Below are 27,004 nucleotides of genomic sequence, written 5' to 3' on the forward strand. Positions count from 1 at the left end.
TTGGAGATAGCCACGTGGTGACGGTCATTCACTTCATTTGAGGGTTTTCTATGTCGTGCTGCGACGTTAAATCTGGCTCTTCTTAAGAGGCAACCCATGTTTCTTTCCTTTTTTCTTTTGTAGTTAGGTGTTATTTGTGTTCTAACTTGATTTGAAGTGTGCTACAGAGATGAGTGTGACTTACGGAAAGGTCGACAAAAATATGGCTAAGTGTTCAAAAGAATGCGGACCGCACATTTCGATGTGCCATAGCAGAAGAGCATCGTGGCGGCATATTCCTCTTGTGGACCGCACAATTGAAATGTCAAAAATACCTATTCTCTGATGTTTGAGCTTGTCAGTGGAGGTCGATCTGCGACCGCACATGAAATCTGCGGCCAAACATGAAAATGTGCGGACCGCAGGTGGAGTTCTGAGATGAGGCCCCTAGGTGAAAGAGTGCTCGGCCGCACTCGCCCTTTTTACCCTTCTCAAAAAGTTGGTATAAATAGACTAATAGGCTTCATTTTACACTTTTCCCTATTTGAACAAAACATTGTTGCTCTGTTAATTTTTCTTGGAGATTCAACTGTCCACACACAAAGTCACCTTGATCATTCACTCATTACCTCACTCTATCTGGTATGCTTCAATTTCATGTTAAATTTTTTTGTGTTAGTTTAATTTTTAGATTTGTACTCCCTCTGTTTCAAATTAGATGGGGTCCTTTCTTTTTAGCCTATTCCAAAATAAATGACATATTTTTAAATTTAGAAATAATTCAACTTTAAACTCTTTATTTTTTTCATTTTACCCTTAATGAGAAGCTTTTATAACCACACAAATAACATGGCCCCACAAAGCATTTACCCCTAAAGCTTTTAAGACCACAAGTTTCAAAAGTCTTTTTTTTTATTAAACTTCATACGGAGTCAAACTACCTCATCTAAATTGAAACGGAGGGAGTAGTTATTTTTAGGCCATCTGTTATTTAGACTTCAATTATGTGTCCATGTGGGGTAGATCTGGACTGGGTAACCATATTACATGCTCTAATGGTTTTGGGTAGTAGACCTAATCAAGTCATTCTCGAAGAGTTAATCATGCTTTATTTGGTACCAACACACTTAACTACATGCGTATGGTTAAAGATAAGGTTTTTGAAAGAAATAGCTCTAGTTAGTGACTTTGTGGCTCTTGAGTTGACTTTGGTGATCATCAGGTGGTTTATCGGACCATAGTGATCTTTAAACTTGAATGTGGTCGTTATAGGCTCTCGACTCTATCCTCTTTTACAATCTAGTTGTGTGAGGGATGAGATGAATTGTTGCTAGTCCAAGTATCCATGTGAATGGTCTAGAACTTGCCCCGAAATTATTTCAAGATAAAATCCTAAGTTTTTCTTGGTTTCAGAAGTGATTGTAGGCTTTCCTTGGCCCGTTGAGCTTTCTATTGCCAACTAATATTGTTATCTCTAGTCAACCTCCTTTGAGCCTCTAGCCTTTCTCATTGGATAACCATGTCATAAGCCTTTACCCGTTTTGTCGTGACCCTCTCTTGGCACCTGGAATTTTCTTAACACTTTAGTGAAATAAGTGGCTTAAAGCATAAGTTTGGGTGAGAGATGATGAATTTGAAAACGGTATCAAGGCACAAAAAGAGATAAGAAATGATCTATATGAAAAGAGAAGGCAAGAAAAGAAAAGAACAAAAAGATAAATGCAAAAAGAAAAGTGAATAAGTGGAAGGGTTGATGGATTCAAAAAGAGGTAATGATCCTTAACATGAGAAATTAAAAAGGGAGAAAAATAATGAAGTGAACAAGAAAGAGTGATGTCAAGTCTCTCTAGCCCTCAATGAAAAGAAAATGCCTCTAAGAATTAGTGATTGTGAGCCGAGAAATGAAAATGTGGAGTGCTTAAGGAAAGGTGTAACCACTTACCCATATAGTATCCTACCCTAATCCAAAATCCTTCATTACAACCCGAAATAAATTCTACTTGATTTCGAACCTAGTGAGCTTACATTAGTGGTGATCTACATTAGGGGAAAGCCTATAGTACTTGAAGACGCACTTATGACATTCTCTTGTGAGAGATAAGTGAACCTTTACTGAATCTTAAGATTGAGTGCTAACGTTTTAAGTAAGCTTGGCAAATGGAAAGTAGAGGAGGAAGGGTTTGGAGTCCACCATGACCTACATGATAGAACAAGAGTCCTTGATGAGTAAAGTTAATTCTTGAAGCTCAAATGTCACATTAGAACTATATGCGCATGAATATCTGACTCGTCACCTTGTTGATAATGCATGAGTAGTATGGGTAATTTTTAGTCCTAACTGATGTATAAATGGCTCACCATTGACTCACTGAATTGACCTTTAACTCCGAGGAGGTGGGAACTAATTTATGTACTTGAGTACAAGCAAAGACTTAGGTTTGGGGGAGTTGATAAGTGTGGATTTTGACCACTTATTAGCACCTTTTTGCTTTTGTTTTAGTCCCAAATTATTGATTTATGTTCCCAAAACTAACGAAAGTGTGCAAATTGCATGAATGTTGGAAGTTTGGACTCCCATGATGAAATTCGACTAAAAAAGGAATGTTTCGACTCATAAGACAAGAAGGGGCGCAGAACATAAGATGTGCGGTCGCAGAAGAAAGTGCGGACCGCAGAATTCCCTCTGCGGCAGCAGAACAAGTGAAGAAGCCCAACAGAGTTTTAGCTAATGTGCAGAGCGCACATGATTTGTGCGGCCATAGAACAAGGTATGCACTGACAGAAATTCAAATGTTCAGAGAGTGTGCAGATGACCAAGACTTGAAGCTTTGCCGAAAGTGTAGTCCGCACAAGAATTGTGCTGTCGCAGAAGCTGACCTGCAGCCGCAGACCATATTGTGCGTCTGCAGAATCCAAGACCCTGCAAGCTAAAGTAATCTGCGGACCGCACATGGAATTGTGCTGTCGCAGAACCTCCCGAGAGGTATTTTTGTCAGCCCATTTTGGGCCACTGTAAATAGACGAGAATCACATTTTTAGGTCAAATTTTGAAGTTTGAACTGTTGTAGCCATTGTATATTGCTATTTAGGAATTTTGTGACTATTTTAGGATTTAAAGATCATATTTTATTATTTTAATCTTAGATTATAAGTTTAATTAGAATTTCTTCTTTATTTTCTTCATTTCTCACTATGAGTAGCTAGATTCTTACTAGGGTTGTGACTCAACCCTAGTGTGTAAACCTTATGGGTATTTAATTTAATTATTGGGTGTTGATTATTTAGCCTAGTTTATGATTTAATTTTAAAATTAATAGTTGCAAAAATTGATTCATGCCTTTTTGACTTGGTCTTTGCTTGAGAAAGAGAGACATTGTCTAGAAAAACTTGGCTAACAAGAAATTGGACTAATTAAGAGCTTGATTTGCCTAATTAAAGGGTTGGAACTAGAGATAGTGAGAACCCGACTTTAGCTCATATCAACTATTTATCTTGATACACATTTGGGCTTGAGAAAATCAAATTGGGAAAAATCACTCTATGACCGAGAGGTATTGAGTGGGTAACTCAGAGTTGAGAGCTATAATACACACCAATCAATAAAACAAGTATTAACGTATTTAACGCATTAGGTGAACACCTAGGTTAAGGTCACATCCCTAGGCTTTTTAACTATTTGGAAAAACAACAAAAACAATCATTCGCTTTCTAGTTTCTTCTCTTATCTTAATATTATTAGAGTAATATTAGAATTAGAAATCAAAACCCTTTGTTTGGAAGTGAAATCTAGTTGTTCCATTTGCTTTAGTCAAGTGTACCCCTAACACCCATATTAAACTCCATGTGGAAATCGACCCCGACTCTTGTTGGGTACTATTCTTCCAACGATCGTTTTCACTAACTATTGAGTATGGATTGGACGTGGATCAATTTTTGGAGTCTAAGAAAATCCTTATCTGTGGAATTGGTCCTGGTGAGTACAACATGATATCAGCTTTCTCTAATACAAAAGAGATCTTGGATGCACCCCAAACTGCTAATGAAGGAACAAACCAAGTGAAGAGATCATGGATAGAATTAATTATGAGGAACTATGAGCTCTTCTCCATGAAGGAGTCTGAGTCCATCCAGGAGAGGACGACTAGGTTTACTATAATAATAAATGAACTGAAATTACTTGGAATGGTGTTTACCTCAGAAGAGTTGGTTAGCAAAGTTTTAAGGATTCTTCCAGCCTCATGGAAATCAAAAGTCATAGCTATTCAAGAAGTCAAGGAGCTAGATAAGATCTCACTTGATGAGTTGGTTGGAAACTTAAAGACTCATGAGATGAGAAAGATAGACTGCGCAAGGAAGAACCAAAGAGGGATAAGGGCTTAGTTCTTTAGGAATCTGAAGAAGATGAATCTGACAGTAATGATCCTGACCTAGCAATGTTTTCTAAGTTCATAAAGAATTCCAAAAATGCATCTAAGAGAGAGAACAATGGTAAGCATAAGCAGATCGACAAAGTCACTTATGATGGGTGCTACAAGTGTAACAAGCTAGAATACATGGTTAAAGATTGTCCAATGTGGGAAATTGAGTGGAGGAAAGAACGACATGAAAAAGAGAAATGGGAAAAAATGAGAGAGAAGGGTCTAAACAAAGGAAAAATCCTAGGTAAAGGATTCATGAAGCAATGAAGCAAGATTTTATAGTAGCATATGAGGACAGTGGAAGTGATAAATAGGAAGAGAAGGAGGATCAGACCATAAGTTTATATGTTGTAATTGAGCAACATCAGACAGTGGAGACACAACCTCCAGTACAGCTTGGAATGCATATTGGAAGACCTCATCTATTTGATGTATATCGCTATGATGAATGGAAGATGCGTATGGAAATATTCCTTCAGGCCACTGACTTTGATCTATGGATAGCTGTCAGTCATGGACCAATCATCCGATTTTGGAGATTAAAACATTGAAGTGGCACCGATGGCAATTGAAGAAAGCCAAATAGAAGAATAAGTGATGGGGATGATGGCTATGAGTGATTCAGAGACTTAAGATGAAACAAATCATGTAAGTATCTATAACTTGAAAGAAAACATTCATGCTTTGTCCAAAAAATAGTTGATGGCGATAATTGTGGCCATGATGAGTGAAATGGACAAGCTGAGTGCTGGAAATGATTAGTTAATAAGCAAACTTTCATGTGTCAAACTTGAACTCGAAGAACTTGAAGGACAGGTCAAAGACCTTAAGAATAAGGTTCTTGAGCTCACTTCTAAAAATGAGAAATCAACTGATACACGTGGTAAAGGAAAAATGAGTGATTTGCAAAATAAGCTTGAAACGGAACAAAAAAGGGCTAAAGATAATCTTTGTGATGCTGAGTGTTGGAATAAAGTACTGAAAGAAAATCTAAAAAAAGCAAATTATGAATTATCTAGGCTAAGCAAGTGGCATAGATCCTCAAATGCATTAAATTGGCTGAATGGAAACTGCAGCACTAACAAATCAAGAATTGGCTATAGAAACCTATTCCCAAATTTGATCCAAAATATGTAGGAATTTATGATAACAAGATGCACACTCATTGTGGGAAGGTAGGACACTTTAGAGATACTTGCACTGCCTTAATTCATGCTGAGTTTAAGAACACTTTTGGTCTTGCTAAAAATGTGAAGAAGAAAGAAGAACCAAAAGTCAAGCCTCTTGTCTAAACTAAGTGGATTAAGGTTAACAACTCCTTTTTGGGCAAGAAGAGATCTGATTCATCCTTTTTCAAATAAAAAGGGACCCAAGCTTGTCTGGATTCCCAAGACTAACTTGTGATTTCTGGTGCAGGCTAAAGTGAGAGGGAACAATCAAGACTGGTATCTACACAGTGGCTGCTCAAGACATATGACTGGAGAAAAGAAATATTTCTCTCACTAATAGCCTTTTAGGGAGGGAGTGTGTCATTTGAAAATGGAAAAAAGTCCAGATAACATGTATTGGTAAGGTCGGTAAGTCACTCTCTCATGCTATAGAAGATTTGTATTATATCGTAGGCCTTAAACATAATCTCCTTAGAATTTCTCAAATGTGTGATAAAGGAAATGAGGTAAAATTAAATTCCAAAATTTGCACTGTCATTAAACTTGATACTGATGAAATTGTGTTAAAAGGTAAGAGAAACAACAATGTCTACAAGATATCGATTATGTCTCTTCCTCAAAGTGAGCACACATGCTTAAGTATAATGGAAGATGACCCATTGTTTTGGCATAAAAGACTAGGTCATGCTAGTTTTTCTCAACTCAACAAGTTGGCAGCAAAAGAACTGGTCCTTGGACTACCAAAAGTTGATTTCACCTCAGACAAGGTATGTGATGCTTGTGTCAGAGGGAAACATGTAAGGTCATCTTTTAAATCTAAAAAGATTGCCAGCACCTCCAAACCCCTGGAACTCCTTCACATGGACCTATGTGGACCAATGAGAGTGAGGAGCAGGGGAGGCAAGAGGTATGTATTTGTCATTGTAGATGACTTTTCTAGGTACATACAGACCATGTTTTTGGCATTTAAAGATGAAACTTTTGATGTTTTCTGTGTGTTTGTCAGAATGATCTAACAAAAACTGGGCTGCAATGTTTTAAGTATAAGAACAGACCATGGAACTGAGTTTGAAACTTCTAAATTTCTTGAGTTCTGTAACACACATGACATTGATCATAACTTCTCTAAACCTAGAACTCTACAACAAAATAATATTGTGAAAATAAAGAATAGATCTCTAAAAGACATGGGGAGGACCATGTTAATTGCGAGTGGATTGCCTAAGAGCTTCTGGCCTGAGGCAGTCAATACTGTTTGTTACTTGCTAAACAGATGCATGGTTAGAGTCATTCTTGAGAAAACTCCCTATGAGTTACTTCGAGGGAGAAAGCCCAACAGCATTTACCTGAGAGTTTTTGGGTGTAAATGTTTTGTGCACAATAATGGCAAATAAGCTGTAGGTAAGTTTGATGACAAAAGTGATGAGGGAATTTTCTTGTGTTACTCACCACATAGTAAAGCCTGTAAAGTTTTTAATAAAAGAATTATGTGCGTATAAGAAAATGTTCATGTTATTTTTTAGAAAGGTCTGCATGATGAAGACTATGATATAGGACTCACTGATGAAGTAGCTTCTAAAGAACCTGAACCTCAATCTGAAGATGGATCAGGAGATCTAAGGAAGTTGAAAATGATCATGAGGAAAAAGAAGAAGATATAACTACCCTAACTACTAACCAGGCTGATGATGTTGTACGTACTGACATTGTTCCTTTGAGTCACTCCTTGGGTGAACCATCTCTGGGGATGCAGATTAGACCATGGATACATTAAAGTTCACACCCCCTTAAGAACATCATCTTTGATCCTAATGTTGGAGTGCAAACCAGGTCATCTCTGAGAAACCTATGTGCATTTATAGCATTCCTCTCATATGTTAAACCTAAGAATATAAAGGAAGCTCTGAAGGATCCAGATTGATTTATAGCCATGCAAGATGAGATAAATTAGTTTGAAATAAGCAAGGTCTGGTACTTGGTACAAAGACTCAAGAACAGAACTGTCATAGGTACCAGATAGGTGTTATGAAATAAGCTGGATGAACAAGAAAATATCACAAGAAACAAGGCCAGACTTATGGTTCAGGGATACAATTAAGAAGAGGACATTGACTATGATGAGAAATTTGCACATGTAGCCAGAATGGAAGCTATAAGGATGCTAATAGCTTTTGTTGCACACATGGAGTTCACCATGTATCAAATGGATATAAAGAGTGCATTCTCGGACGGTTACCTTAAGGAGGAAGTGTTTGTTAAACAACCTCCTGGGTTTGAGAGTGAAGGATTTCATGATTATGTGTTCAAGTTAGACAAAGCCCTATATGCACTGAAACAGACTCCAAGAGCTTGGTATTAAATACTCTTAAAATTCCTCTTAACCAATAACTTTGTAAGAGAAAAGGTGGACAACACACTATTTCTGAGGAGTAAAGGCAAAAATGTTTTGATTGTATAAGTGTATGTGGATGATATTATCTTTGGAGCTACTAATAAAGCAATGTGCAAGATATTTGCTGAGATGATAGGGAATGAGTTTGAAATAAACATGATGGGTGAATTGAACTTCTTTTTGGGGTTACAAATCAAGCAAACACCTACTGGAACCATGATACATCAACAAAAATACATCAAGGAACTGCTAAAGAAATTTACATAGACTCTTCTATCTCCATAGACACTCCCATTGCCATTGCAACAAAGCTGGACCTTGATGATGAAGGGAAAAGTGTTGAACATAAGCTATATAGAGGTATGATTAGGTCATTGTTCTATCTCATAACAAGCATGCATGATATTGTATTCAGTGTGGGATTGTGTGCAAGATTTTAGGAAAATCCCAAAGAGTCTCATCTGAAGGTTGTCAAGGGGATACTCGGATATCTTAAAGGGACTCTTGATCTATGTCTATGGTATCCTAGAGTGTTTAGATTTGATCTAGTTGGTTATGTTGATGGTGACTATGTAGGTTTTCATGTTGACAGAAAAAGCACTTCAGGAACAAGACATTTTCTTGGTTCTTTCCTGTTGTCTTGGGGAACAAAGAAGCAGAACTCAATGGATTTATCTACAGCTGAAGCTGAATATGTGGCAGCAGTATCTTGTTGTTCTCAATTGCTATGGATAAGACATCAACTAAGGGACTATGATGTTTTTGTTGATTGTGTTCCTATTTTCTTTCACAACACTGGCGTCATAAACATTGCTAAAAATCCCTATCAACACAAGAGAACCAAGCACATTGATATTAGATATTACTTTCTCAGAGATAATATTGAAAAGGGGAATAATTTTCCCCTGTCTGCAGTAGGGAAGAAAAGCAAAAAGGTTTGTGTGAAAGCAAGAAAATCAGTTATCCCTGCAAGAAAAGAAGTGGCTCCTCTTGCTAGGACTCCTCTCACATTGAGTAAAATAAAAGTTGTTAATGAACACATCATTAAGGAGTCCAGAGGTTCCAAGAAGCCAAGGAAGCAAGTTCCAGTTGTTGAAATTGTTGTTGAGTTGGATGCAGAAGATGAGTCTGATTCTACTTTGCAAGAAAAGACATCAACATAAAAGAGAAATGTTGTCAAATCTACCAAGGCAGCTACCCCATCTAAAAAGGCCAGTAAAGGAAAGAAAATGAAGGGTATACCTACTGTGGTTGATAAGCTCACTGAGTTCAGGAATAGAAAAGTGTTGAATAGAAAAATTCTTGCAAACCCTGATGATAAATGGATGTCCCAGTTAGTTGAAAAACTTGAGCTACAGGGACGGAGACACATGTTTGTCAAGGCTTTTCCTCATGTATGTGTGCCTCCTGTGGTGGAGTTCTATGCAAACTTCCAATTTGATGGCAAAGTGGTCAAGAGTAATGTAAAGGGGTTTGAGATGGAGTTTGATGCTGAAGGGCTTGGGATATTTCTGAAGTTTGAATTGGATGCCCCCTAGAAGGTGTATAAGACTGATATGATTCCCTTTTCACAAGTTGTTGTTTCACTTTGTGAACTCCTGCATTTTGCAGAGATCTGAGAGAAGGCACGAGGGTACTCTGGTGGACTTGGCTATGATGGAGCTGCTTGACATTGGTAGAGCTATCAATCTCCCTAGCTTGATGATTCAGCACATGGCAAGGGCTGCAAACACTTCCAAGCCTAAGCATGTTATGCCTTATGGCTTCATGTTAACTGAGCTATTTGACAAGCTCAATATTGCCTTGCCTGAGCTTAAATGTGGAAACCACAATGATATTTTGGATGTTGTTACCCTCAATAAGTGTGGCTATGAGGAGATCAAGGCTAGGGGACCAACAGGTTCTGCCATTCTACCTGGTAGGAGCAGGGCAGTAGAGCTCACTAAGAGGTTGGAGTTAGCTCTTGAGGAGAATGCCAAGCTTAGAGAACACAATGATGAGTTGAGAAAAGAAACCATGTAGCTTAGGGAGGAGCTCAGAAGGGACAGAGAAGCTCATGCCCAACAGATTGCCACTCTTGTGAAATCATTGACCTTATCTTCCTCTCACCCATGAACCTCGTCCTTCCCCAGTGTCTTTAGCTTATTTTGTTATCCCAGTGATGCTTTAGTTCTTGTTTCTTTTGTTCTAGTTCTGAGTAGGTTATAGGATGTTTTGTTTATTTTGCTCTAATATTGTGAGTCAAGACCCTGGCTTATTTTTGCACTGCTAAATGAATTCTCTTATAATGTTTTAATGCTTCTCACTTGGTTATATCATTAGCTTAGTTTTTTTACTTTGATAATTCTTGAGCTTGTGTTGTAGCCTAAATAGCCATGAATCTTTCATTAACTGTGCTTATTGTGTCTAACATCTTTTTGTTATTTTTTCGATGATGCCAAAAGGGGAAAGATAGAGTTGGGGGTGTTGGTGTTGATATGTGTTGATGTGCATGTCTGTGTGCTTGTTGCATAAATGTTGTACCTATTCTGGTCATAGTATGGTGATATGATGATATGATGATGTGAGGTGATTACCTGGTTCTAATATGCACAAAGTTTGGCATCATCAAAAATGGGGAATTTATTAGTATTGAGATTTTGGTGATTAATAAAGTTTGTTCATATGAAATGCTTGAAGAACCAGGTCCTTAACGTAGTTGCTTAACTGCTCTAGGAACCAGCTCCTCAGGGTTAAAAATCAGCTCCTCAAGGTTGATGATTGTACGTCTTTGCAAGACAGTAACTTTATCTCAAAGTTACCCAGGTCCGAGTTTGTTGGAAGAGGACTGCTAGACATGATAAGGGTTGTTGCCCAAGAAGATACGCGTGCATAAGCGAGAGATAAGAGTCCCAAGACTTGTGGACTCCTTGGAGCAGTAGGAGTCCTATCAAACGAGAAGCTGACTACGCATAGGACTCCTAAAAGATCTCAGAGTCCAGGGAATTTAAATACTATCTTGTTGAACTGCTGAGATCATCCTTTTGCACACTAACTGAAGAACTATATTTTTCACACTCAAGTCGAGTACCAGTGTTGTGTTCTTCTTGAGTCAGTCTAGTAAATATGTTTTAGGAAATCAAATTGTAATCAAAGTATCATATACAATCAGTGAGTTGGAGTGAGTATTTGGTTTTGCAAGTTAGAGTAACTTATAAATCAAATAGTTGAAGTAGGAGCACCGGAGAGTATTGAGTTACAAATTTATAATTGATACATTTGGCTCATTGTTCTAGTGAAGTAGAAGTTAAAAATTCTACGTGGTAGGTCGTGATTTTTGCACCATTTGAGTCGGGTGATTTTTCACGTAAAAATTGTTGTGTTTACTTTACTCCTTATTTTACTTTATGTGTAAGGAGTAAGGTAACGAACCAAGTTCTTTAGTAATCCGTAAAGGCACTCAAACTAACACTAATTATATGATACCTATTTTCATAATATTTAAATATATATATATATACTAATACTAATAATGTAAGATCGTTTATACACTAACAGATTAGTAATTTAAACTTTTAGTTGTTGTGGATGCACTATATTTTAACAAGCAACTCTTAGTTGACTTCTATGCTAATACGGACTATATTAGTACTTCATATGATTACTTAAAGTGATATACACAAGTTGAAAAACTTTTATGTTGTCGATATAATCTAACCAATTGTGACAGATAACAAAATAATACTGGTGGGAGATTTACTCCAACCAAAAGAATATTTCTTAATTGTTAGAGAAAAGCCTATTTTACAATCAATAGACGTGTGTGTAATTTGTAAAAATAGTTTATTGACGTAAACTCTCCGTCCCCCTTTAAATCAATTAATTGAATAAGAGCTCATCTGATCGTATGTAAGAATCATATTATAAGTCCAAACTTAAAGTGACATAAAAAGTGCGGAAAGGGGCCAAAAATACCCTAGTTTGGTAAATGGTTTATTTTTACGTTCAATCCATCTATTGACGTAAAAATACATACGACGTTATCTTCTAGTCTAAAATTACTTTCGCGACTGATAAAAATTTATGTGGTCCCTTTTTTAATATGTTGGCAGCATGTAATTGGGCCACGTGACTCCCTTGTCCGGATCAAATTTAATCAGCTCCAAATTTAAACTCGCCCGACTAGAAAAAGAAAGAAAACAAAATCCTCACCCAACTCGTCTCCTCACCCACCCATGTCGTCCACCTGCCGTGCTCCTCCTCTGCATGGTCCAAAACTTGGTTATTTTAGGCAAGTGATTTTTTTTTAGCCCTCTTTTCTTTTAATTCTTTTTACCTTTCTCTTTCCTTCTTTTTTTTCCATTTTCTATTTTCCCATTCAACCCACTGATTCTTCATCATCTCGGGTCAGATTCTTCCATTGAACCACAAAAAAGCACTACTGGACTACCACTTCTCTACCGTAGACTTGAATTTGTTGAGACGGAATCGTCTTCTTCTTTAAAAAAATAATTAAATATTTTTAAATAGAAGTGGGTTAAACGCAGAATATAGAGAGACAAAGGGAGGAATTAGAAGTTTTGCAGGAGTTTGACTTTCCGGCGAGGGTTTCTTTGACGGAGTTTGAAGGAAGAAGGTTTTTGGAGTTGCATTAATGGAGGGTTTTAAGTGAGTTTACATGGTGTATAGCAGATGGTACTCTCAGATGGAGTTTGTGGTGCTTTTGGTGGTGTTTCGGGTGACCAGTTTTAGAAGCTTGGTGGTTACTGCATTTTATGGAGGTTATGTTGTGGCAACTATTTTGGAGGAGAGGCGAGGATGATGAGGGTTTTTATAGTGGGTTGGTCAAATAAACTGGGGTGAGTTTTTATATGGAGCGGGTTAAATTTGATCCGGACAAGGGAGCCATATGGCCCAATTATGTGCTGCCAACACGTTAAAAAGTGAACCACAAAAATTTCGGTTCAGAATACAATGAATTAAACGTAAAATGCATCACTAACATTTGTTAGTACCACATTTAAAGCATGCAGGCGACAACATAGTATACGAAGAGTTTGCGTGATGAGAAGCTACTAATAATCTTCTAAGGATTTCCCTTCACTTTCAACTGAAAAACGACAAAGCTTTCGTTAACGAGAATATAAACGAAAATCAGATAGCAACTTGTACAAAGAAGTTTCTACAGGTCATCGGTTCAAACCACGAAAGCATCTATTGATTCTTGCATTAGGATGGACTGTCTACATCATACCCCTTAGAGTGCGACTCTTTCCGAGATCCTGTGTGAACGCGAGATACTTTATACATCGGACTACCTTTTTAACATGTACAAAGAAGCAGACACAGAATAAAAGGGATATTATACATGATCATATCGATCAATGGCTAACGATAAAACGAGAACAATTAAACATTTTCAAAACATACCGCGACCAGATCATGATAATCCATATGATTTACAAAAATAGAAGGAAAAAAACAGTAGACAACAGTACTATCCCACTCGACCTGTTTAGCATATGTCATTTTGTACAACGTAACGTGACATTAATAGTAAGATCAAAAGAAGGTATTGTTAAAGGTTCCTTGAGAGAAATGAGAAGATGAAACAAACTCCATCAAATCAACTTCCACCTTATTGTTTCCTTCTGAAGAACAACCAGATGCTTGATTCATCTGCATATTCATGCTGTTTCCATATCCGAAGCACTCCGGATTATAAGATGAACCATCTAGAAGGTACGGAAGGTAAACGTCAGGACAAAAATGTTGAGAATACTGTAATTGAGTCTCTTGACCGTTAGATAGCGGATTTTCACCAAAGGAATTGAAGGCAGAGTTAGAGATAGATGAGTTGTTGTCGAAAAGATTTTGAGTTACTTTTGCCTCCATAGAATGATCAATGGCTTTAGTACCATTATTGTCACTCAAGAGTGAATTCTTTCCAAATAAATTTTGCATGAAGTTCATTTCTTCATCACATGTTTGATGAGTGAGCAACGATGGAGAATCATCGTCAGAGTATGTTAGGGTTGCATTTGTGATGGTACTATTACTCTGTGTGACAGTGGTGGTGGTGGAACTGCATCCACCGCCACCACCAGAACCACCGCCACTATGGTATGTGGCGGTGGTGAGGGGAGAATCATCAGCGAAGCACACGCTTCTTATATAATCTTGGAGAACATTGGAGCGATTTTGGCGTTCATTTTGGCCATCTTGTTGATTTTTTCTCTTCTTATTTCTCCTTGAATTCATCCTTCTTTTAGTGGCATTCCAATGGTTCTTGATTGAATTCTCAGTCCTTCCCGGAATTCTCTTTGCAATTTCTGCCCATTTATTTCCAAGTTGCTTATGTGCTTCTACTAACATCAACTCTTCTTCTTCACTCCATGTATCTTTCTAAAAGAAAAAAAAAATTAAAAGATAATTTTGGATGAAGAAATATATATTAACAAAGAAGATGTTCTCAATTTACAAGAAATCTAATATTAATTACTTTTCCAATGAAGTGGACTCACTTTTATAACTGATTTTGATGCCTTTGTCAAAGAAAAGTTTCACAGTCACGTGAAAATGGAGGTTGAAATCAGTCAAGCATTGTGAGAAGAATGAAATAAATATAGTAGAAAACAAACCCTAAAAATACCTTTTTGGTGGAAATCCTTGTGACCAAAAAGGTAAGAGCATAAAAACTAAATAACCAAATAGAAAAAGACATCTCTCACAATAAAACTTTAGGTCCAAGCTTTAATTCCCTACCAAAAAAATGGAGAGAAAATCTTCAAACATCTGAAGTTCTATAGGTTAATTCTAGTCCTTAAAAACATCAAAAAATGTTTTCTGATAGAGGGATCATTCATTACCCAAAAAAAACTTTCTTTTCAGCAGATAAAAACAACAAAATTAAGGGGCTTGAAAATATTTGGTTACTTGATTAGATAAAAATGGATGGTGGAGATCTGAATGACTAAACATCACCCAAAATCTAGAGCAAATCTGAGTTCTTAGATAGCCTTTGCATGTATCTATTAAAAATTTAACTCTTATTTAGTAAGAGCCGAACCTTTTTTTAGGGCTGTATTAGGCTAAATTTTAGAAATGAAAATTTTAACGCTTCGGAAGACAAAGGAAAATTAAGAGAGCAAAAATTTATAGGAAAAGAAAACCTTGATATCTGGACGCAAATGATTATGCCATCTCTCTCGACACTGCTTCCCTGCTCTAGCGTCCATTTTCTCAGCAATTTGAGCCCATTTCCTTACTCCTAACTGTTTTACCAACCTAAGCAGTTTGCTTTATAATTAATCCACAAAAAATATAAAAATTAGTTGAACACTTCAGTTAAACTTATTCTTCCATTCGTTTAGATTAAACTTAAGAAGTGCAAAAAAAAAACCTGTCTTCTTCATCAGTCCACGGACCCTTGACCAAATAATTTGTTGTTGAATTGCCTTCTTTTGCCTTTTTCCAACTCTCCCTTTTATTTTTTTGAACTGAATTCGCTTCTTCTATTAAATCACTCTCTTGTTCGTTGAGAAAAAACCCTTCAATAAAACTTGGCTCTGGTAAAGTTTTTGGCCAAGAAACTCCATTTGCCTGGCTACTACTACTACTACTACTTAAAGGGTAAAAATAATTTTCATGACTCCATAAAAACCTATCTATGGCAGTAAATGGAGGAGTTGATCCAAGGTAGTTTTTTGGTAAATTTTGATAGGGACGAAAAGCACTACTACCACCTTCCATGGAAAGAGAAGAAGAAGAAGAAAGGAATGTTTTCAGCAAATAAATTTGCTTTGTAAAAAAGGAAAAGTGTTTAAGTTTTCTTCTTAGTTTGGAAGATATGACCATATGACAATAGCTGAATAAAGAGCTTATAATACTGTGGTTTCTTGCAAAGAGCTGAGGGGGAATACCAGCCGTTGATCTTAGAATCCATCCAACGGTTCAGAAAGGAGGTGGGCTAGCTAGCTATAACTCCTGAGCTTCCTCTTTAGTGTCAACTGTAGAAAGAAAGGTGGAGAGATTAGTGCTGTCGTTAATAAATTATCATTATTGTATCACTTTCTATAATAATAAAAGTTTAATTAGTTGTGGTGAATTCATTGGGAATTTATTTTTATTTTACTGACAGTAATGACATGCTAAACTACCTATTATATATATATACATGTTTATCCAAATTTTCGCCATGAAACAAGTTAGTGATGAAATATATAAAAATAAAAATAAAAAGGTTAGAGAAAATTAAGGTAAAAGAGGAAGAATTACAGCAATGCGACTTGAAAACGTTTTTAGCGGGAAGGGTAAATTAAAAGGATCATAATTAATAAGGTAATTGGTGCTCATAATTTTCTCCATCGTAATAGAGGGAATTATGGACGACTTTAAGTTCCATATTAATAGCTCTACAATTACTACTAAATGACTCACTCATTCGAAGATAACATGACAACCCTAAGCTTACTATTAATTTCATTTTTCTCTACTTCTTTTCTGTTCGTTATAATGCACATATACACTTTGAAAATTCTAGCTAGGGTTCATCATGCATGAATCACTAGCATAATTTATTTTTCCAATCTTTGGACAACCATACTAATATGCAAGGAATGGTCATTATGTTCTTGAACGTGTTGTTCAGCATATTATTATTTTATAAACTCATATGTACTAGGAAAAAAAAACTCAATTGTAGCCGTGCAGCTCGATATACGAAATATCCCTCATTCACACACATGATACGAGGAAAGGTTGCACCCCAAGGGGTGTGATTTAGACAGTCTACCCTGATGCAAGTATCAAAGGCTAGTTCGACTCAAACCCCTCAACTAATAGGTCACACAAAGACCATTGTATTACTGCTGAATTCTTCTGAACGAATTAAAAAGAGTTATTGAGAAAAAACTTCAAGGGCCTCTCAAACTGCATAAACAACCGTGGCCATCTTTTAGGATTTGACTATAAAGTTTGCTTGGGTATTTGTTTGTAATTTTCAAAAACAAGAATCATTCAAATAAATTTTGTAGAAGAAAAGTGTCTTGGAGCTATTATATTGTTTTTTAATACATTCGTAAAACTTCTTTAAAACAGTATTTAATCAAACACAAATTCTTTTTTTGTAATTTTGTTTTCTTCAAAAAGCTTCTCCAATCGAAAACTATCGTGTAGTTAACGTGCTTGGAACCTTAGTATTAAAAAAAAATCAATCAAAGGAACAATCGACTATGTCTAGACTCCAACTTAATTTTTTGAATTTTTCTTAAAGAGAGTCATTCTCTCTTGACTGTGTAATCACCGTATAGCTTTTTATGATTTTCCTTTGTTTCGTTGTATTTAGTGAAGGGCATATGGTTAGTGATATACAGGTAGTGCGTGGTTAATGCATAATTAACCTCTCTCACACCTAAGGTGGAATAATTAATTAAATTGAACCATATACAACGTATTACATTCCATAAGAATTACTCCCTCAATTCTAGCTTATATACCCCTATTTTATTTTTAACTGTTCTAAAAGATGATTTGGTTCTAATTTTAGAAATAATTTAAGTCACAAATATGTATATGCATCTGCCGCTACTGACACAATGATATGAGGTGGCGGTGGGAGGGAGAATCATCAGCGAAATATTTGCTTCTTATCGATATAATCTTGGATCGATATTTGCGTTCATTCTGGCCATCATGTAGTTGATATTTTCTGTTCTTGTTTTTCCTTGTAATCTGCCTTTTTTTTAGTGGCATTCCAGTAGTTTTTTGCTTTGAATAAACAAAAAGAGGAAAAAGGATTTTCAGCCAAGAAAAATATTTTTTGCTTTGAATAAAAGGAAAGTACTCTTTGAGTTTTCTTTTTGGTTTGCAAGATAATATATGTTCATAACCATATATAGCTGAATAAAAGAGCTTATAATACTATATAGATGGCTGAGGACGAATGTCAGCCGTTGATCTTTGAACCCATCCAAACGTACGGTTGACAATTGAGGTGACTGTAACTCCTGAGATTTTTCATTCCTCTTAGTAATAACAACAGTATAATTAAGAGAGGTGGAGAGATTAGTGCTGCCGTTACAGAATTTTTATTGTTAATCATGTATATAAAAAGCTTAGCCATAGCTAATTCATTTGAATTTTTTTAATAATAGTGTGTGATTAATTCTAAAATACCTCTTACTAACTTTTATATACTAGTGTAATTTATTTTTTACACTGGTGTGAAGTTAAAAAGGTAAAATGGGAGAATCACAGTTCTTAGAACCAACAACTATTTGTTTTCTCTTAGAGGGGAGGGTAAATTAAAAGGATCATAATTAATAAGTAATTGGTGCTCATAATTTTCTTCATAATAAGGAGGGAATTATGGACGACGTTAAGCTCCATATTAATAGCTCCACATTACTACTAAATGCTAATGACTCATGTTCAGTTCCTACAAATTAGAGGAAATGATTTCCTATGACCAGTTATAATTTGAAGAGAAAAAAGTGATCCAACAACAATCTTATATTTTTATTTATCGATCTTTTGTGAAACATATACGTAACTAAAGAACTTTTATAATAAACCATAAAACTCATCTCCCCGAAAGTGAGTTTATGCCAAACTTCTATATTGATATGCTCTCTGCAACTATATATAACTGTGTGCTGAGTTTGTAGCTGAATTCAGAAAAACGCACTACTATATATGTACCTGTTAGCCACTAGATTACTATCTATATCAATATTATTTATATAGATAATAATCTACAAACAATATTTACTTGATCAAATTGTTACCATCAGAAGAGAAATTAAACTAATTTGACCATAGCCATACCCTAAAAGTTCGTCATTGTCTAAAGACTATAGTGTAGTAAGTAGGGATTGTTACACAAAATAGTCGGCCAGATTTAATGTTTACTTTTTCTAGCCGGTATACATAGATTACATATTGATTATATACAGTTATACATTTTTAATACATAGAGTATATACATATTATACCTTCGTCGGCTATTTTTAGTTTAAAAGATTAAGTGGACGACTATTTGGGTTAATTATTCTAGTAAGTATCCATCCAGCAATACCAGATTTGTCATGTTATTTGGGCCATGAATTATGTATTGGGCCAAGTGGTGGAATTTTCATTCGGGATTTTTTTCTTCCTCTACAATATTTGAAAATTATTTATTAAAATTGTCCTAATTTTGTATGTTAACTGCCCTAAACAAGGATTACTTACAAATTATATACAATCCATTATTAGTGCCTTAAATTAGGGGATTTAGTTACATCTTTTTTCTATTTTCTCTCCATTCCTCTTTTAATAAGACTCATTCTAGTTATGTATTACTTATTTTAAGCTATAACAAACGGAATTTCAGTTACAAAAAAGAAAAAAGATACGCTACAATATGACAACAACTTTGAACGCAATTGTCGCCAAAATTTATCCCTGTTTTCCATCTCTATGATTGCTCTACTCTGCATTTACTAAATAATTTCTTAACAGCATTGTCAAACTATAGCACCAATCACAATTAAATCAAAAGGCATAATTGAGCAGATTCGAAGTTTTAGTAGATTTCAAATTAAATTCAATCGCCTCAAACTTTGGATTCAACTTTGTATTAGTATTTCCAACAAGAGTCTATGCTACCCAGTTAATTTCTCACAAAAATTTTAAATCTCACATAAAACTCAGTTTCTCGGAAGTGTGACGATGACACTTTTAATATGAAACTCGAAATTTCTCCACCAAAATCATTCAGTTCCTATCAATATTCAGGTTTTTCTGCTCAAATAAATATGAATCAGTGCACATAAGTCGATTTGGAATTCATTCTCTACTTTTCTTTCCTTTATAAATCAACTGAGAAAAGAACAATGTATGGTATATCAACATACAAATTAAAAATACATTTTGTACAAATTAATTTAATGTAAATTTGAATATCTACAATAACATACATAGTAAAAATAAATTTCATACAACTTATTTTCAACTTACCTACAACTTTCATACATTATTTTTACCCAGTTAAATACAACTACAATATCATACAACTTAAATACAATTTTCATATAAAATTTATACAATATGAGGGTGTTTGGCTAAGCTTATAAGCTGGTCAAACTGGCTTATAAGCACCTTTTGGCTTATCTACGCGTTTGGTAAACACTCAAAGTGCTTATAAGCTAAAATCAGCCATAAGTCATAAGCTGGTCACCCCCAACTTATGACTTTTCAGCTTATAAGCACTTTTAGTTTGACCAACATTTTTACTAGTTTATCCTTAATAATATTTTATAATTCACAAAATATTTTTCACAAAATAAATTTCTTGACTTTCTCTTCATTCCATATTCGTTATTAATTCTTTTCTTTACAAAGAAATTTTTAATTTATAATCTTTTGAAAAAGATTCAAGGGTATTTTAGTTATTTTAATAAAAGAATAGTTTATCAGCACTTTTTAATCAAACACATCAACTGCATATTATCAGTTTCAGCATTTCTATCCAAACACATAAATGCTTATTTTAAAAATCAATTTCAACACTTAAAAAGACTCTTCAGCACTAAGCTTATCAGCTATTTACAATCAGCCAATCCAAACGAGCTCTATGTCTTTTGTATGTATTTTGTATAAGATTTGTATATATTTTGTAAGTAGTGTGTTCTTCTTCCTCTCTGAAATTCCAGTCAAAACTTCCTCTCTTAAAACAATGTTGGTACATATCAACAACTTTACGTAAAAAGATAGTATTTATAACTTAAATATAAATTTCATTCAACGATTCATACATTATACGATTATTTTTCAACTTTCATACAGCATTCAAATAAAAAAATATATAATTACAATAGAATACAACTTAAATACAATTTACATACAACTTTAATACAATATCGTAAGTATATTGTATCTTCTTCTTCTTCTTCTTCAACTTGAAATTCTACCAAAATCAAGTCTAATCTTCACCAAACACCCTCGAAATTGAGATATAAACTCCAAAGAATATTTTCAATTGTTTGCAATAACACCTTATCCAAACAAACAATAATTTTTGAAAACCCAAATTCGAATTCAAAGTTTCAAAGCTTTTTAATGGCTGTCAATGGTGGAGACTCAAATACCTTCAAAATTTATTGATTAACAATTTCAATTCGAACACCAATTGTGTAACATGAAAGGAATTGCTAAGTTAAAACTCTATATTTTAACAATTAAAATTCATTGATGAATTTTCTGAAAATAAAAAGGATGAAAAGTAGAGAAAAACAAAGAAAGAAAATTGGGAAAAGAACAAAGAAGGAGAGAGAGAGAGAGAGAGAGAGAGAGAGATCAGGGATGGGGAATTGGAGATTCCCTATTCAATTCCTAATACAAAGGAATACTCATTTAAAACTAATTTGTATATAATTGGTAAATTGTATATGGCCATGTAATTAAATTAAAACTTGATTATGAAGGGTTATAAAGTTTCATATATAGTATAAAAAAGTAAAAATCCCTTTTCATAAACCACTATAATTTAGAACCTAGTAACTATAATTTACCTAATTACCATTCGTAGCTACTATTTAATTGTTACTAATTTGTATCATTTGTATTCAAAGGCGCAACGAATACAACTTGTGTCAACTGTATTCGTTCACGCAACGAATACAACGTGTATCAACGGTATACATTCGTTCAACGAATACAAAATGTATCAACTGTAACCAATGTGAAATACAAGGCTGTATACAATGGATACAACTTGTATCGACTGTATATATGGGTGTATACAAAGAATTTGACTGTATCGACTGTATTTATTCGCGCAACGAATACAACCAAGACGAAATACATAAATACATAAAAATAAAATATTCTTGTTGAGAGTCGAACTCAAGACTTTTACTAACTAAACATGCGCTCTAATCAACTGAGTTACGAGAGCTTCTTGCTCTCTTGTTTCATTTTAAAACTATTAATCTTTTATTTCATGGATTTGCTAGACGATTCGAATATAGCTATGAGTGGTAAATTTGTTGAAAGTATGACTACGAATTATAAATACAATATAAATATTTGATGTGTCGCGTAATTTCTCTTCGCGGTACTAGTCCACTAAGGGGTACACCAATAGAACTCGGGAGTTCTGAGCATGAATCCTAATGGACCTCTTCATCATTGTATTTTTTTTCCCATCAAAACGATAAAGTCACCACGTAAGGCCTTGCAGATCATTTTGAACTCTTTTTTATATAATAGATTGCATTTTCTGCCTATAAAAATAGGTCAATTGATCGAATTACGTTAAATAGTTATGTCTTTTTAGATATATTTCTTTTGTTATCTGATTTACCATCCTTTAAGATTTATTTTATTAGTTTTCGCATGACACCTAATTATTTCGATCATAATAGTATATTCTATCCAATACGCAAAAGGACAAATGCCAGGTCATTGCGGACAAAAACAGAAATATAAGAAGAGTTTTTTTACACACTTGATCCCTTTTTAACTATTATTTTAAAAAAATAGCATCATTTATTGTTTATTCCATAAAGAACACTTTTTTTTTCATTATTAGCATATTACCAAAATTAAGCCCAACATTCATCTTCTTCACTCCATTTTTATAAATCTGATGCATATATGAATGCCACCTAAATTCAAGATGTATTGATTTATACGTCTTTTATACTTTGTATATCAAATATCACTTTAATTAAAAATGTATTTTTATGTATATAATTTTTGTATATTTATTTGTGAAGTGCCATCTTATTTTAAGATGTATTTTTAATGTATATTTCAAATATATTTTATATGTCAAGTTCCATTTTAGTTCAGGATGTATTTTATATATATATATATATATTTTGTATATTTATATGCCATCTTAATTTTCTTTAATTTTTTTATGTATTTTTATGTATATTTTATATATGTTAATTCAATATATATGTTTTTTATACACGTTTTGTATATATTAACGTATATTATTATCGAAATAAGATCGAAAGGAAGAAAGAAGGAAGAGAAAAATTTAATAAAGATAATAAAAAAGAAAGCGAATGGAACAAATTTAGAAAATATATTGGTTTCGGCAGAAAATAAAATTAAGAACGATGAAGAAAAAGAAGGAAAACTAATAGATAAAAAGAAAAAAAAATATGATTTTTGTACAAAGAATTATTGACTTTCTATTCAAATTGCTTATGTTTAGAGATTAATAATTAATATTTTTATTTTAATGGAACTGTGCGCTATAAATATAAATATTTTTCTGTAATAATTATAATATTAAATTTTATAGTAGGAATTTATTATATTTCTTTTAAACCGTGAGAGTTATATTATTTCCAAATAAGAATGCACCAGCAAAAGGATCAGAGCTGACAAAAGCTTTAAACGATGTGGTCTTGCGACGTGGCTGAAGCCTTCAGATACATCTCTAGAGTTCTTACACGCATCCTTCGAATCCACCTACTTGTCCACTTTGGTTAACTAATTCACGAAAATCACTTGTGTTCTCCATATATTCTTCGAATCCACCTACTTGTCCACTTTGGTTTTGGGGAAGAACTGTAGTTAACTTCTTTTTCAATTGAGGGTTTAATTTCCAGCTCTGTAACTATCATCTGATCAAACTATGGCTACAACTAAGGTCTACGTTGTGTAAGTAACACACACACACACTCACAAAAGTAATTGGATTTGAGTGGTTATTAGCAGTAGCAGCTGATTCTCTTTGTTAATTTTTTATTATGTTGGATGATATTTGATTCAGGTATTACTCTCTTTATGGCCATGTGGAGACTATGGCGCGAGAAATACAACGCGGAGTCAATTCTGTTCAGGGTGTCGAAGCAACTCTTTGGCAGGTAAACTCTACAGCTCAGCCTTGGAAACATGTTGTTGAAGTTTCTGCTATAGCTTAAGTAGTTTCATTTTAGTAGTAACATTTAAGTTATATACATTGATCGTGACTAGGAGTGGCAAACAGGCGGGTCGGATATGAGCGGTCAAAAGCGGGTAAATTATCCGATCCGATCCATATTTAGTACGGATAAAAAATGGGTTATCCGGCGGATAATATGAATATTATCCGTGGCTTCTTGAACATAATCACTATGGGGAGAATTCCTAGTCTTCCAACCTTGAGGAGTTCCCAATTTGGGGTTTTACAAATGTAAAAGTTAAACCATTAGTTATCCATTTGGTTATCCATTTTCTAAATGGATAATATGGTTCTTATCCATATTCAACCCGTTTTTAAAATATTCATTATCCAACCCATTTTTTAATGGATAATATGGGTGGATAACTGTTTTCTTTTAACCATTTTGCCACCTCTAATCGTGACGTTTGATAAGTGATATACATTGTAAATTTTTTAATTATCAGTGACGTTTATGGGTTATAGCAGGTTATTTACCTTATTTTTTCAAGGTTATTAATCGATGTCTATTATAGTCAATTATGTGTAATTGCTCAGTCGTAGCCACGTGTAGTGAAGGTTGTTCAATTGAATCCCCTTAATCTGAAATTTATAGTGTGCAAGTAGGATAAAAAACAAAAATTTTCTTTTGTGTGTAGATATAAATTCTTGAAGCCCTTCATATAAGAGAATCTTTTATTGTAGTGACAAAGCTGGTTCAAGAATTGCATTAGGTCGCTTGTTTGAATTCCCGTGTGCTATTCTTGCATTTTTTCCCGGATCTCCTTGTTAGAACTTTTTGTCTCCGCCACTGTGATTGGATAAAGAAATTCTATTTACTGCTAGTTCCATGAATTTGATTGTAGGTTCCCGAGACACTTCCTGAGCGGATATTGGAGAAGATGAAGGCTCCTAAAAAACCTGATGATGTGCCTGAGATCAGGCCTGAACAGCTCTTGGAGGCTGACGGTTTCATTTTTGGTTTCCCTTCTCGTTTCGGTGTGATGGCAGCTCAATTCAAAGCATTTTTTGATGCCTCCAGTGAGATATGGGCCACTCAAGCATTAGCTGGTAAACCTGCTGGAATCTTTTGGAGTACTGGTTTCCATGGAGGTGGTCAAGAGCTTAGCGCGTGAGTACTTCATCATCTAGTCTCTGCTTTTTAATCTGTGTTCTAGTTAATCCTATTCACATAGATTCATTGACATTAGTATAGATTCTTGACTTGCATACTATTGAGTTTTAAGGACCACTATCCTGCTAGATTTAGACTTGTGGAGTATGAGGCAGCCCGATGCACTAAGCTCCCGCTATGCCGGGTCCGGGGTAGGGCCAGACTACAAGGGTTTATTGTATACAGCCTTACCCTGCATTTCTGTATAAGACAGACAAATTTTGAATTTTCCTTAGTGCTTCAACTCGATATATTTGTGAAAGGTTAGAGCTTTGCAAGATGCATTATTGGTAAATCCAGAATCTTCCGTCAGTAGCTGTATAAACGGTCGGCGGTTAACCGTGGCCCGTAGATTGCAAAATATTAATATTCTCTTCATTTCCTCATGTCACATAAGGGCATTGAATCCTAGAATCGTGCATGTTCACTAACCGTAGTGAGGAAAGTTCATAGCTCTGCTGTGAGTTCTTTCTGCATAATTTCCAATTTTCAAAAGTGTTAAATCTAAATCTAAATGCTAGTAGCTCTATGCTCACCTTTGCCCAGTTTGGTTTAGCTACCTTTTTTCTCCTCTTTTATCATTTGGGAAGACAATAGATCATCACAGCCTTATTCAATTTGATCAGGATATTGCATAAGAACTAAGTTTAAGCCCCTAGCGAGAAGGATAATTATGACGGAACATCTTTTCACGGATCTAAGAAATCAACCTCTTGAGATTTCCAGAACAGGAAACAGACTTCAACCGAAATTGAAGGTTGGTTTTGGGATCTTATTATTTGTAGAGTGATCAAGTACTCCCAGAAAGAGACATGCAATGTTCTTCTAAAACCAGAGGTTTCAATTCAGTGTTTGGGTTGATGAACTCAAATAGGCTGGTGATATCTGCAGAATATACGTAACTAGGGAATATATAGCAAAGCAAAGCAGATACATGAAGCTTCTCATGGGTTGTTAAATCATTTTGGAGAATGTTACTGATGTATTATCACGATTGCTTTGGATACTTATTTCTTCTCTTTTTGGTGACTGATTTATATATTTGACAGCTCTTTTATCGACACGAGCGCTTGTTGTTTGCAGACTAACAGCCATTACTCAGTTGGCACATCATGGCATGATATTTGTTCCTCTTGGATATACTTTTGGTAAAGGAATGTTTGAGATGGACGAGGTAAAAGGGGGATCATGCTATGGAGCTGGAACTTATGCTGCAGATGGATCTCGTCAGCCGACTGAACTGGAATTTCAACAGGCCTTTCATCAGGGGAAATATATTGCTGAAATTACAAGAAGACTCAGTAATTGACACATAATTGAGCAATCTGTCACTGAAATGGAAAGAATCCAGTAAGCTAGACTCTCTGCAAGTGTACATGATTGTAAAAGCCTTTTAAATCTGTAGAGAAAAGGTTGAATGTACCATCACTACTCGTCTGGTTTTGCTTATATTCTGTTATGTTCTAATCGTTGAAATATTTGAGCAGCAAGGCTAAACAGCACCAACACAGTGGTTTTCTCATATGGAAAAAATATTTTTATCTTAGCAGTATATACAATTACAGGAAAGCACTTCTTGTTCAAAGAAGGAAAAAGGAACCGGCTGCTATTAGTCTGCTAAAGTATGTAATGCTTACTCTTAAGTCTAACACAGCGCAAACATAAGGTCCATTAAATTCTTAATGGAATATTATACTACAAATTACAATTAACAATAGCCTCTCAATTATTGTATTGTTTCTTTGAATATGATGCTCCTAATATTTATCCAATCTTTGTTGACATTCAAATTTGCTTAATCACCCTTAAATTATATGCCTTTTTTAGTTAATAATTTGTTGTAAAGTTTATCACTCATATGTGAAGAAAAAAGAGTGGTCATAATTCAACGCAACAAAACCAAAATACCTTATTTCCATATTAACGAGGAACTACGAGATACGTAGAATTTTACATTTTAGGAGC

The 27,004-nt window shown here is 34.8% G+C and overlaps 3 protein-coding genes across 3 annotated transcripts; 2 read left to right on the top strand and 1 right to left on the bottom strand.

Moving 5' to 3' along the window:
- The first annotated feature begins 3,963 nt into the window (after positions 1-3,963).
- LOC138895464 (uncharacterized) lies at positions 3,964-4,359 on the top strand. Its single transcript, XM_070180151.1, has one exon. The coding sequence runs from the start codon at positions 3,964-3,966 to the stop codon at positions 4,357-4,359; it is 396 nt and encodes a 131-aa protein (XP_070036252.1).
- Positions 4,360-13,499: 9,140 nt separating this feature from the next.
- LOC104117515 (transcription factor MYB119) lies at positions 13,500-15,689 on the bottom strand. Its single transcript, XM_070180152.1, has 3 exons — positions 15,340-15,689; positions 15,110-15,224; positions 13,500-14,342 (listed from the first exon to the last, which is right to left on the bottom strand). Exons 1-3 carry the CDS (start codon positions 15,687-15,689, stop codon positions 13,500-13,502), a joined length of 1,308 nt encoding a protein of 435 aa, XP_070036253.1.
- Positions 15,690-23,334: 7,645 nt separating this feature from the next.
- Positions 23,335-26,585, top strand: LOC104117508 (probable NAD(P)H dehydrogenase (quinone) FQR1-like 3). The gene is made up of 4 exons (XM_009628568.4): positions 23,335-23,603; positions 23,716-23,809; positions 24,732-24,997; positions 26,123-26,585. Exons 1-4 carry the CDS (start codon positions 23,578-23,580, stop codon positions 26,346-26,348), a joined length of 612 nt encoding a protein of 203 aa, XP_009626863.1. The 5' UTR covers positions 23,335-23,577; the 3' UTR covers positions 26,349-26,585.
- The last annotated feature ends 419 nt before the right edge of the window (positions 26,586-27,004 follow it).

Source organism: Nicotiana tomentosiformis, chromosome 7 (genome assembly GCF_000390325.3).
Source record: "Nicotiana tomentosiformis chromosome 7, ASM39032v3, whole genome shotgun sequence".
Lineage (NCBI taxonomy): Eukaryota > Viridiplantae > Streptophyta > Magnoliopsida > Solanales > Solanaceae > Nicotiana > Nicotiana tomentosiformis.